This window comes from Pinus tabuliformis, chromosome 1_1 (assembly GCF_031772625.1).
Source record: "Pinus tabuliformis cultivar Carrire ecotype Pingquan chromosome 1_1, CPIR1, whole genome shotgun sequence".
NCBI classification, from domain to species: domain Eukaryota; kingdom Viridiplantae; phylum Streptophyta; class Pinopsida; order Pinales; family Pinaceae; genus Pinus; species Pinus tabuliformis.
The window spans coordinates 925,666,234-925,680,806 of record NC_142297.1 but is presented as its reverse complement, the minus strand read 5'-3'; the positions used below and the strand labels follow the sequence as shown (position 1 = coordinate 925,680,806).

The 14,573-nt window shown below is 33.3% G+C and overlaps 1 protein-coding gene and 1 pseudogene across 1 annotated transcript; both read right to left on the bottom strand.

The window, feature by feature from the left end:
* Positions 1–2,721: 2,721 nt before the first annotated feature.
* LOC149217464 (G2/mitotic-specific cyclin S13-7-like) lies at positions 2,722–5,841 on the bottom strand. Its single transcript, XM_089390219.1, has 8 exons — positions 5,767–5,841; positions 4,435–4,551; positions 4,252–4,341; positions 3,976–4,137; positions 3,717–3,776; positions 3,524–3,622; positions 3,168–3,301; positions 2,722–2,878 (listed from the first exon to the last, which is right to left on the bottom strand). The coding sequence occupies exons 1-8, from the start codon at positions 5,839–5,841 to the stop codon at positions 2,722–2,724; spliced, it is 894 nt and encodes a 297-aa protein (XP_089246345.1).
* A 2,668-nt stretch (positions 5,842–8,509) lies between these two features.
* Positions 8,510–10,735, bottom strand: LOC149217463 (DNA polymerase delta catalytic subunit-like; annotated as a pseudogene).
* Between the last annotated feature and the right edge of the window lie 3,838 nt (positions 10,736–14,573).

Here is a 14,573-nt window from a genome sequence, read left to right as displayed (position 1 = left end):
GGAGAGGTTCCAAATTTCAGAGGTTTGATTGGGATTTTTGAGTCACCCACCATGATAGCTTACAAGAAGAGAAAGCTAAAACTAGAAATATACTTTAGAAAAGAGAAAATAACTATACTATTTGTTACTTTACCTAGACTTCTGAATAAACTATGTCTTCCTATGCTAAAAATTAATCCATAATATAGAACCTATACCAAGAGTTTCTTACCTTTAGTATTACCAAATATTATGAAATTATGGACAATAATATTGAAACGATAAAATGCATAAACACAGTTGCACTAACTCATGGTAATATATTTATGGTAATAAAAAAATTAATATTGGAACTCGATGGTAAAGATAATGATGGATATGACTAGTGAAGCACTGAAATTCATAAATATAGTTGCACCAATTAGTATAATAAACAAAATATTAGTTATTTTGTGTGGGTTTAGTTTATATTTAAATTTTATGAATAAGAGTTAAGGATTAGAGTTATTTTTAGGAAATTAAATTATTTTAAGAGTGTCTAAATTTTATCAAATTTTACACAATTTTAAAGATAACTTCCCATTAATAAACAAATAATTCTTCCATCTTACATTAAAACTAACCCTAATTAAACTCTGCATAATAAAAATATAATTTTAATTATTATTAAAAAATTATTTTAATTAAAAAAATTATTTTAAATGTAGCACCCTAGTGTAACAATGCACAATAATAATCGATCGACCACTCACACTTTAAGTTTTGTAGATTTGAAACCACCCCAGAGGTTGATGCATCAATCATTTGGAAATCATGGTGTCGCTCATCAGATGAGATTGCCAAGCCTTAATGCTAGTGGCAATCAATTTGATGTAGGTCAGACACAAGGACATCATGATCATTTTCTGATGATTAATTCAGAACCACGTCACCCATTGCAATTCCAAAATGGCACTAATAGGTGGCTCTGAGAAAATCTGCAGCAGAATCCATTTCAGACCAATGGTAGAGGTCTCCAAGGAGGCCAACGCCCTGTGGAGAGTAACTTTTCCAACTGTATGGTGAAACATGAAGTACCGATGCAGCAATCAGGCCTGGCTCCAAACTTGGCAAATAACAACACTGTGTTGGGATCGAACAGTAACCAGCTGAATCACTATGTTCGTGCTGAAAGCCATTTTCAGGGGCCATATCCTGCTCAGGGACATCCCAATATGCACAACGTATTTATGCGGAGGCGGAGAAGAATGAAGGACGGGTATCTTGGAAATAAGCTACAACCTACATTTCGTACTGGTGTAGGAGGAAACCCTCTTGATATTGATCTCCTGTAGAGTGTCTTTGATTCTTTGTAGATGAGCGCAGAATTTAAGAATATTCGATTTTCATTAGACATTGAAAATTTTTAGATTTCGGATTATTTTACTAATAGGCAGATTGTTTGTTTCCACTTTTAATATTTGCAGTTGTAATATAATCCTCTGCTGACATATTCTAATGGTCTTCTCTCAATCAATCAATGTCCCAATTTTATTTTTAATTATGTTGATTGTTTCTCTTTCATTGTGCACACACTACTACATGTAAGGGGGTTTTAAGACAATATTTGAGTCAATTGTCTTAACTTAAGACAAAAAGAAACTTGTGTATTGTCTTAAATATTGTTTCTAAGCGGGTGTCTCAAAATATAATGTCTCAAAAATTTGTCTTTATAAAGACAATATAGAACACATATTATTATTGTCTCTATAAAGACAAGAATTATTATCTGTTAAGAGACAATTTGATTTGTCTCTCTAGAGACAATTTCATTTGTCTCTCTAGAGACAACTTCATTTGTGTCTCTTTAGAGACAATTACATTTTTGTCTTTTTAGAGACAATTCCATAATTCAAACTATTGTCTCTCTAGAGACAATATATAAAATTATTTAAAAGAAATAAATGTCCATAATTCAAACTATTGTCTCTCTAGAGACAATATAAAAAATTATTTAAAAAAAAAAATGTCCATAATTCAAACTATTGTCTCTCTAGATACAATATAAAAGATTATTTAAAAAAAAAAATGTCCATAATTCAAACTATTGTCTCTCTAGAGACAATATAAAAAAATATTTAAAAAAAAATAAATAAAATCATTTTGAATGTCTGTTGGTCATGCCTTCCATTATGTCTATCGATATGACTAATTTTCTTAGCTTGAATAGAAGATTCTTCAACCACGCTTCTGTATTCTACTCTATAACCACGAGGCCTCTTGTTTTGGCCCCATTGTAGGAGAAGATCTCCTCGTTCTGCAACGCAATGCCTTGAGGGCTGGTTTTCTTGGCTAGTCTTTCTATCTTCACTCTTCTCATGGAACGGTTATGGAATGGAGTTTACGTATTCGAGAGCTTTCTGGTGGTTCCCGTTGCTACTTTTCGATGACCCTGCTTTCATCCTTACTGTCTTTCCTTCCAAAAGGGTACTGTGATGGATCCTATTTAAAATCCTTCCATTCTCGAGGTTTTCTCCCTACTTGCATAGTTTCACGTGTGTCTTTTTTGCATTACTCATCCACATAGAATCCACACTAGCCCCTTGATATCTGCACAGAGGAATCATGGGCGTAACATAAATTTTTGGCCATAGATTTAGTTTGCAGGTTGAACAGGACAAAATATATGCAACAGAGCTTCATTTTAGAACATATAGGCCACCTTCAATTAGACTCCAAAAGTAAATCTGGTGCACATATTCATCAGTTGTTGGAACTACAATTGTCTTTAGCAGATAACTTGGAAGGGCTTAAAAAAGCAACATAGCCAAAAAATGGATCTGAATACTTCTTATGAACAGCTCTCAACTTATTTCCTCCCACATTTAAGTGAAAATCAACCATGAAAAATGCACATTCCCTGGAACAATGCACATAAATGTTATTACCTCAATGTACAGAGTTAACAAAATGTGCGTACACCTCCAGATGCTTAGTATGCATGTTAGTATTAGATAAAGATTCAATTCAGACAAGGTGTTAGTAGCTGAGTTCCAACATATAGTTGATCAAGACACAATGTTCTGGCTGTAGCTGATCAACAATGCCTACCTGTAATTGATGAAGAAATCTAAAATGTCCAGGAGTAGGATTTCTTTAGAAGGGTAAAATCACTAAAAGCGTGATGCTTTAAAAATTTTAAGGCTTACTTCAGGTCTGCTTCAGAGTAGCCTGTATGAAGGGTAAGTGTTTTGTTCCAACATGGATCCTTCCTCAAAGTGCATCGAGCAGTGTAGACAGTAGCAACAGCAAGCATTGATGGACTGTACTTGCTCATTATGTACTGAAGCAAACACAGTTCAACCAAGAAGAATGCCAGATTTTCCATCTGAATAATAGATAGTACGACTTGTCAGTACAGCAAGGTATTATTAGGAATACAATGAAGAAAAGTAATTTAAAACATGAATGCTAGATTTTATGAGGCATTTTCGAAAGTAGATTTGATCAATGCCATACAGGCTGCTTTCAATAATATAAAAAGTGGTGTCATTCAAAACTTTACCACTTTGTTGGAATTAGCTGCCTTTAGAAACCTGAGGAGGAATACATATGGAGTGGGAACTGTAAGCTTGAAGTTCAGTTGCTTTAATATCGTAGACTCCTGCGAAGAGTTATTATCAATTGATCAGTCAATCTGAATGTTTGGAGACTATGTTGTAATCAATGACAAAGAATTATCAGTTAAAGCTAATCACCATGGCCACTATCTGTTCTAACGTGCATTCATTTGGGAAGATGCGGATGAAGTCATTGACCTGTAGCCAAGTATAAACCAGCTCTTATTAATATTGTGTTACCTATTATAATATAATTTCTGTGCTGATTCTAGCATAAAGTGTAATCTTCTGTCGGAGTAGATATTGCTGGTGTATGTACTTTTATACAGCCAACAAAGTGTTCTTTTAATTAGATATATAGACATCCTTTCTTACAGATGTCAGCAAGTCATCCTACCTGTGGAGGCTGGACTTCTTCATATTTGCTAGCTATAAACATTGCAGCAATAGCAAGTACTGACAAATTCTTCCTTGCAATACTCTGAATAGGAAGGTATCTGTCAATGATGTTTACAATGAGATACAACGTCTCTGGCATTAATTCCAATTCCAGATGCAACTGAAAATTTTAAGATTTTGATGTCAGGCCTAAGAGATAGACCATATAAATCTCTTTTAGATCTAAGTTTGACAGCAAATGGAAGTTGGAACTAGCATAGGAACAAAGTTGTACCTCCACCAACCAATCAATCACGACTGCCCTCATCTTTGCGTTGATTTTAACCTGGTTTCTCATATAATCTGGAGGTATGCAACTCACGTCCTGGGCATACATGAATGCCAAATTTTAGTTAAGGAAAATAAAACTTTACCTTCACCCTAAAAAGAAACTGCAATCATTGACAGAGAAACATACCTCAATTGTCCTGTAGAATTTGTGTATATCTTCAACGTGTTCAACAACTGCCAATTGATTTTCAATGTTTCCATCATAAATGCTAGGAAGCACCTGATGGGAATCCCTGAATGCATCCTGAAATACATTCATCAAGATTATTAATCATTTTCAGCCGACTTACATCATAAATAAACACAACACTAACTTGAGGCTATCAAGATAACTAATCATTTTCATCCAACTTACAACATGACTAAACACAAAGCTATCTTAAAGTTATAAAACTTGCTAGTAATTTGGAGTGGAAGGGGTTGGGCCACAACTGCTACAAGTTCTTCCGCGTACCTGACAACATAAAAGATTGTAAGCCAAAGTTTCAATCTTTTAGAAATGGAACAAATTATTTCAATAAAATTTAACAAAAAATAATAAGAAAATAACATTCTACTTACTGCACTAGTTGACAGGACAACTCAAATATTATGGCAGTGGTTTTGGAAATGATATTAGAAAATTCTACAAAAAAATTGAAATAAAGGCAAAATTTTGAGAATAATTATCACCATGTCTTATTCAATTACTGCTCATCCATATTAGGTCCATAATGTCTTTCAATTTTACCAATTGATCTGAAATCAATTCCCTTCCCTTCATTTGCTTTAAAAACATCCTTTCAAGGCAATAAGCCCAAACTTCTCAGAAGTTTTATGCATTCGTTGTACCCTTGTCCATACTGAGATGCATCTTGCACTACAGAAGCATCTGACAATGATCGACATCTTAATAACCACTACTGTGTCTTGAACTTTGTAGCGAAATTCTCCCCGCTCAATGAGGATATTGAATTCAGGTACTAAAAATTCATTTAGATGGACAATTGCCTAAAGGCTTTCCTATTTGATTTTATATTGCTTCTATGTGCTGAAATTATGTCCAATAAACTTTTAATTGAACTCCATGAAATTACTAAGGGTACTTATTTATGCCATTTTTTCATGGTTGTTAACTCTCTGTAGATGCCTTTTACAACATCCCTGAAGCCCTTTTCCAACGCTGATACAACCTACTACAGCCTACCCAACCTTTGTTTCTCACTGTTATTACCTATTAAAAATCACCCAGCCTCTGTTTCTCATTGGTTAAGGTCTGTTACAAACTGCTCAACCTTTCTTTCTCCCTACCTGATACTGTTCTAGGTTATCTGTCTGACTTCTATTTATTGCTAATCAAGGTCGATGACAAACTTCTCAAGCTTGTCATTGAAGAGCCTGAATGCATAGTACATACCCACGTTGCTTGAGTGTTTGTAATTAACACTAGGGGCCTGTGGTCCTGTACAACCCTACTCACGCTTGTTGAGAGTTTCCTATTGTTGCCCAAGGCCTGTACAGTCCTTCCGACACCTCTAAAAGAGTTCCCAGACATTTTTTTCCTTATCTGTGAAATGTATGCAATTATTTTTCTTGTATATGACTTGTTACAGCCCTACCCACAACTTTGTATCATTTCGACAACTTCATATCACTGCAATGAACAACTACCTCAAGAAGCCTGCATGTTGTTAATGTGATGTACACAAGCCCGAGGAAGTGTGTTTACTGTAGTACCTAAGCCTTGGTGCCATGATTGGTGCTTTTGTGGAAATTCTACAGCTCTTACTACACTTCTATAGTGATTTGTGGCTGAATAAATACTAATTTTTCCTAGAAAAATAGTAATAGTAATTTTATGTTGACCCATCAAATATTAAATCACAGCATTAACTGAAAAACAAAAATTCAAAACTAACTACAAACCAACTTCGGGATGTGATGTCTTCATCTTAGTGTTTGCTTAACTCTTCATTGTTGTACACATGCCAACCAATCCTTTGGTCATGCTACCCTTTCTCCAATATGTTGTAAATGCATAAAACAATCACAGAAAACTAAAAGTACCAACAATGAAACACGGAATACCTAAAGACGAGACAGATTACCATTTTAAAAAATCCTTATATCTGTCCAAATCAAAGTGACTCTTCATATTGCCAAGTGACACTTCATATTCCACTACCCTAGGCCTAATCAAAAGCAACTTAAACTAATCTAACTCATTACATAACAACAAAGCTAAGTCACATGGTTTGGGTTCAAGTATGGGTTTAGCAATGACTAGGTTCAGTTCGAATTCGAATTTTTTGATGAGGTTCAGATGAGGTTCGCAATTAGATTCATATATATATATATATATATATATATATATATATATATATATATATATATATATATATATATATATATATATATATATATATATACATATATATATATATATACATATATATATATATATATATATATATATATATATATATATATATATATATACAAAGATATATATATATATATATACATATATATATATATATATATATATATATATATATACATACATATACATATATATATATACATACATATACATATATATATATATATATATATATATATATATATATATATATATATATATACATACATATATATATATATATATATATATATATATATATATATATATATATATATATATATTAAGTTTAAAATGAAATATAGGATAAAATACTAAGATATCAACATCGATAAACATACAAAATGCTCTCACGAACATGGAAATTGTAAGGATAGATTACAAGCTTGAGTTGTGACATGACATTATGATTTTTAATCTATGGACTTGGTCAATGATCATGAGGTTTGATGAGGTTCACCAAACCTCAAAAAAAATTAAAGTTTGCCAAACTTTAAAAAAAATTAAGGTTCACCAAAATTCAAACCCCAAGGTTGAAGTTCAACGAATCTTGTGACATAGCAGCAAAGTACCATTGTGGTACCACGTACTTTATAAATGTGCGTGACTAAAGTACACCCTAAATTCTATATGACCATCACGCAAACTTTATCATCTGTACTGAAAACAATTAGTCTAACCTTTCTTGGTCCACAAAATTCTTTCACCTTAAGGTTAATATAATTATAATTTCACACAACCCTAGTTGATTTATGCACTCCATTATGTAAAAAATGCAACAAGTTTGATTTCTCCTAAAGGTGTTAACCAAAATCCTGCTAATAAATGTGAATAGACATCTTTGTAAAAGTTAAAATGGCACTATAGGTAAGGCCATGTTCTTGTGCACAAGAAGTTGAAAGTCAGAAAATGTATGCTTCAAGTAGCACACTTCATTAGAAAATTCCCAAATAAATGAGTGGTAGCATGACTTTTGTTGAGCAGAGCATCACAAGGAACTTTATATCCAATATACCAGCCATAAAAATATTGTTATGCAAATCAATAGATGGTTGGTTCAGTTCTATTCATGATCATTGTGAATCATGATTACTAAGGCTGGTCATCTAAGCGTTCTAATTAGTATCATGAAGATGACATACGGGACTCTGAATTTGCTTTGAGTATGGGGAGAAATGTTCCAAGGGCGTTTCTAATGTATACCCTTTAATTTCGTGGTATAATTGTCAAATCATCATTGGATTATTCATTTGATGGGTGCAATCATGCATCGACTACTAAAGTTTTCAAATTAGCATAAATTGTTGAAAGAGGGAGAAATATGATGGCTTCTTTGTGCATAGTGCCTATCCTTTTTGTGTCCTTCTCTGGCTAGGATTTGCTCCTACCAATCTATCTGTGTATCCATCTCTATCTACCTATCCATCCATCCATCCATTCAACTATATGCATGTCTGGATATACATATGTAAGCCTGCAGATCTATGTTTTATAGTGTGTGCTCTCCTAAAATTTGGGATATGCGTGCACATTGCATTTATAGGGTGTGCCTTGGGAAGTATGTATCAATTTTGACTTTTTCTCCATCTCATTTGCAAGGAGAAAAGATATATCGAACTGGTTAACATTAAATAACAAGGACTTGACAATTACTGTACAATAAATAAACCATGCTCATCTTGATTTAGGGACCAAATAAATTCCCTGATCCATTAAATCAGAGAAACATACACCAGAGAAAATTCAGGAAAACAAAAATATTCGATAATACAAAAAATTACAAGCTACACAAGCAGCATCCTCAAAACTGCCATTGCTCTAGTTGCACCTCTGCTTTAGTTAGGTCTTTCTGAGCTTTCTTCCTACGATAAAATATTGGGCAGTCATGACTGCAATAAGGATAGGACATCAATGTAAGTATAAAAGAGATAGTAATTGTAAAAAAAAAAAAAAAACATCCTATTAATTAAAAACAAATACATGATCACACAAATGTTACAAAATACATCTATAATGTAAATTTAAATCATGTTATGAAAATGTAATACTTGAAATATAGCATTCAAAAACCTTGTGCAAAGAACATCTTGGTGCATAGAGCCTTGGCACTGCTGACACTGTGTCCATAGTTTACCAAAGAGCATTTCTAATTCCCTCACTAACATTGATCAAATATTAGTGTCATATGATAGAAAATCTAGGTGAGAACAATAGACACAAGGCCTGCTTTAAATTCTCCAAATAAAGAGTAATGGTATTAGAATACCAGCTTACCATTTGCAACTGTTTTCTAATATAATTCTGCTTCTCTTCCTTTGCAATGTGAACAAAGTGTCTGATCTTCTTTGCTGCAATGGCAACATGAAATCAGGTAACATCATGAATTTCAGTATGAAGCAACCTAACCAGACATTCTTATTATAAGAAAGCTAAACAGTTTCTTACAAGGAGAGCAGGCATGGAATCATGCAACCTCATAGATTTTTCCACATCAAAAAGATGAACCCTAGTAGCTTTCTAAAGCGCCAAACTGAAATAATAGTTACTCCCAATTGTGCATTACTATAAGCAAGGAAACCACATGCAGGACACCCTCTACTTGTATTAACTAAATACCTGATAGGTGTTTTACAACCAATACAACTGAGTTGTTTCTTTGCAAATTTCATAATTCCACTATTTGAAGGAGTTGATATGGAAACTTCTCGTGTGTGACTACCATGAAGAAGCTCCTTGCTTGAATTCTTCAAAATGGGCTCAAATATTCTCAACAACGGCTATAGAGCAAAAATAGGCACTAATAAAAAACACTTAGCTGGAAAGAATTACTATCTATCAAGATATATTTGAAACACTAGTGAAATTTTCAAAAAGAGCATAAACTGCAAGTGATGATGCTTTGGTCTTTCACCTTGCTCAGTTGATTCTCTAGGTAATATTGCGGATCAATAGGGATGTTATTCTCTAGTACGTAAATTGGATCCTCAGATTTCTCATATTCCTAAGCCCAAGTAAACACATTAGTCATTATATCCATAATCCCTCTGTAAATTATGCCTCCAAATAAAACATAGCAAAATAATTAAACTAACCATTTTTAGTGCAATATCGAGACTTATGCTAAGCACAGAAGGGGTTAATTATTACCTTGGCACCTTTTGCAGCCTTTATGATGACATATGGAACACGATCACCCATAGTTGGAGCAGTTGTAGCATCCCTCTATAAACCAGGGGCAACTTGGCTTTAAAACACGACATCAATTTAAAAAATCCAACAATGGACTCATTGTCAATAAAAATCAAAATATTACAAGAGTCTTTAGATGCACTACAGTAATAAAAATAGAGAGATAGGATTGAAATGGAACCAGAAGGCATTGCACCATTCATTATACTTGTTTTGAGAAGTTATTTCTAGTATTTACCTTCCGCATGCACTCAGCTAGTTCCACGTGTGCTGCCTTGACTGCATAGTCATCTCCAGTCTTTGTCAGACCCTGACTCAACAAAGAGATTGTTAGCACAGGAAAACAACAATGCCCTTAAGAATATGTTGATAGTCTTGATAAAGGATATGACCTGCAAACATCTGTTTCTGCCGCAGCTAAATAGTAATCAATTTTTCTCAGGATGAGACTAGAAATGCAAATATATTATATATTGTCATGTTTTGATTCTCTTCAATTTTATAAGGCCTCCCTTGACACTTCTTCCTCCCATTGCTAGCAGTAAATATTGACTGAATCCCTTCCAAGTACAGAATGTAGGGAGAAGAAACATGACAGACTTAAAAAGGAAACTTCCATGGCCTGCCCCAACTAGGTATATAGGATATACTTCTAACACTTGAAACCAGGAATATGTAATAAGTGACTTGCTCGCAATGTAAATATCCTCTTCCCCCTATCATATTTTCTCCATTTCAAAAGTAACAAATGGTCAAACAAATTTGGTCATAAACATGCAAAAGGATTCATTGTTCTCACCATAGTTACCACAAAAAGTGAAAAATCCATTCTGTTCATTAACAAGTCAGAAATAGTGTTCTTGACATACTGCACTGCACCAGGTATGTCACGATCAATGAGTATTTTGTGAAGTCACTCTGTAACCAAGTTCTTCACCAGCAGGCAATTGTCCCTTCGCACTATTTCAATGCCTGTTGATACGGAATATTTAAAAGATCAGGAATATTTAATAATTAAGAAGGCATCAAATAAATTATTTTTCTAAGAGCATTTTGAGCCTTCACAAACACTAAGGCCTGTGTTTGAAACAAAAAGATTAGGTTTGTCACCTTTAGTATCCATTTTTTCATAAGCATCTGGCTTTGTCCACAACAACCCAACATATCTTTTCTTGCTGATCAACAAGTATGGGTAGTATATTTTTTCAAATTCTAGTTTAATAGGCTGCATAAAAGCATATGTTAAATAACACACTGATTAGATGCCAAAGATGCACCAAACAGATGCAGATAAGCCACAAAAAAGCATAACTGATCATCTTGTCCTGTGCATATTTACAAAGATCTCATGGAAGTGGAATGTCAAAAGAAGATTAGTTTTAAAAAGAAAGGTGATATTAAAACATTCATCCCTACAAAAACATCATTAACAACTCTAGAGGCTTCACAGATATTCAAAATTATTGACACTGTAGCTTTGTAAATGTACCACTAATATAATCTGAGGCTTCCCTCCCTAGCGTCATGGCCTCTTCTATATTTGGTACACCAAACTGTATCATAACTGAATCTGTATCTCCATATACAACCTAGATTCAAATATAAAAATATGATATCAAGCTTTACAGTAGGAATGTTGGTTAGGATCAGAACACCCATTATGATTTCAAGAACTTGGACTATAACCAATACAACAAGTGTACTTCCTGTCATTACTGATCCAGTTCAAAGGTTACAAATGCCTTTAGTTGCTAAATAATAGCCTACCTCAGCATTGTATTGGTAACCACCAACTATTGTGAACCTTTCTTAAACTAGCCTCTTTGTATGCTCTATCATTTGACGACCTGACAGGTGGAAAAAAAAATTAGATGATTAATGATATGAAATTTTAAAACAATACGTAAAATCAATATTGTCTAATGGAACAGAGAATGTGTCAAAAGATCAAACTGGACTTGTAATCAAAATATAATAAGAGGGCCTAAGCATATCATCTTAGTTGTACAAGTACACATGACTAATTAATGCAATTCAAGAACTTGATCTTATTTGTACAAGATTGTCAATTACAGTTCATACCCAAAACATTATGCTAGGAGGAAGAAAATAATTACATGGAAATAATTGAATTCAGTATATTGACACATGATCTATATCTCCCAACTACCTATATCACCCAACCACTGGGACTGGTGACTAAGCAACTGGATCAATGGATTCTGGGTTGACAACTGGTTCAACGGATGCAACTCTTAGGTGAACTTCAATGGAATTTCAACGGGTGCTACTTCAATTGCTTTAGATCATTGAATTTGAAGTAATTTAAGTATTTTTTTTAGGGAACTGAATTTATACATAGATATTTGTATTTTCATGTCCTAAATACATGTAGATTCAATATTTGTGTTTTTTTGCTTTAGGTCATTGAATTTGAAGTAATTCAACTATTTTCTTTTTCAGGGAACTGAATTTATAGAAATATATCTGTCTTTTCATGTCTTGAGTATATAGAAATTTAGATTCAATATTTGTTTTTTCAGGGTATAGAAATATATGATTCAATATTTATAAATTCAAAGTTCTTCAAAGCAATTCATATAGATTCAATATCTCTACCATTCAAGTTTTTTCAAAGCAATTCATATAGATTCAATATCTGTACAAAAATCATGTGCCTCAAATTGATATGTCCTGTATTTAGTTTCATAATTAGAAAGATCGTAGGCAATGAGATAGGTATTATGACTCACTGCTAAAAAAATCATATACCCTGAATAATATAAACTCTGATAATGAAAAATCATGCCCCTCACAATATGTTGTACTACTGAGAAATTATTGTTCTAAGAAATCTAGTGCCTGAAGCAATGCTCTTTTTTCTACCATATTCAGAAAGCATCACAGGTAGCAAATATAGTATGCCATGTTACTAGAAAATCAGATGTCTCAAATAACATGTTGTGTATTGTTGAGAAATTAGGTGTCCAATACAGTGCTCTTTGCTGAAACATTGTCCATTTCTATAAATTTTGTTTATTGATCTATAGCAAATTCAAATCTATTATACTGAAATTTCTTTTTACTAAAGTTTGCTTTACTATATTTGATTGAGAATTATAAGTAGCACTCTATTTGGCAGTAAATATAATTCCAAAAATGGCAACATCTTATTTTGCAGAGCCAACAACATATACTCCATAATATTCATCAATAAATTTATAATTGGAAAGCAAAGAGATTTCTTATTTCTTCTTCCTCAGAAGTAGTATTGTTGCTATACATGGGAGGCCCAAAACTCCACAAGCAACACATGTCAGATCTCTCTGAATTCATCACAACTGAAAATTTCCTACAACTAGTCCAAGTTTTGTTGTTATGGAAATCACAAGATTGACCCCACTCTGGCTATTAAAGATATTGTCATTATGGCACTATTTAAAATACCCTAACCAAGGTCATTCATTTTTAATTGTCGAACAATACATAATTCCAATGGGTCGTTTGGAAACACTATATCTTTTCACTTACAATACAGTTCAGGCAAGAGGATGGTAGGTATTTCAGAACATTTGGCCAGTAGTTTTTATAATTTCAACTTAGTTAACACTCTCTGAATCGTTCTGCAAAACATGGCATTTGGTACTACAGGACAGTGGCTCTCATAAAACTCTTGACTATGTCTCATCCACAAAATCCATTGATGGAACCTATGATTCTACTGGGAAACTTATCTGTATGAATTCTATGTTTGAGAACTCATGTCTGGCATAGGTGGTTTGAAGACTAATTATTTATTCTTTTGATAGGTTTGTTACAGTCATATTCAGTTATGGAGGTCTTTAATCGGGCAATAGGTAGGTTTTAATGTCTTTAAGAACTCGTGTCTGGAATGTCTGGCATAGGTGGTTTGAAGACTAATTATATTTTTTTATAGGTTTGTTACAGTTATTTTCAGTTATGCAAGTCTTTCATAGGGAAATAGGTAGGTTTTAATGTCTTTAACAACTATTGCCTTTCTCTGATGAATTTAATGAACAGACCAGAAAACACTATCACATGGGAAATCATTAGTCCTTGTTGCATCCAAGAGAATAGGTGGCCCATTATTGGTAACAATAATTCACAATTCATATGACTTAGAGAAAAGCTAGGAAACCCTTTTATGAAAATAGGGTTGGAATATGAGGCTTTGCTTGCCTTTGATACTAATTTTGATGATATCTAAAATTGAAACTTTTTCCTTTTTGGGCAATTCTTTGAGAAACATGCATGGATTGATTAGTTATGCTATGTGGATGGGTGGATGACAGTGAGGATGGAACCCTGGTGGATAGCTTCTCACTCTATGAACGCCCCACCTTGTTGGTATGTTTGGATATGTTTTCAAAGTGATACAATACACATATACAGAATAGGCCCCCAATTTTTTTGTTGTTGTATGAGAAGTGATAATGTCTATGTCTTTGCAATCGTTGTTGTAGTTTTTGTGAACAAAATCATGCATAGAAGCTGCTTTAACTTCAATAAAATAAAATCACGCACAACAACTTTAACTTCAAAGTCAATCTATGCAGTTCTCAACCACCCGCTGAAGGCATTGACTATGTTCTAGTTCCCCTAGTATTAATATTAATGATGTGTTCCCTTTGCTATAATGATTTCAATACTCCATT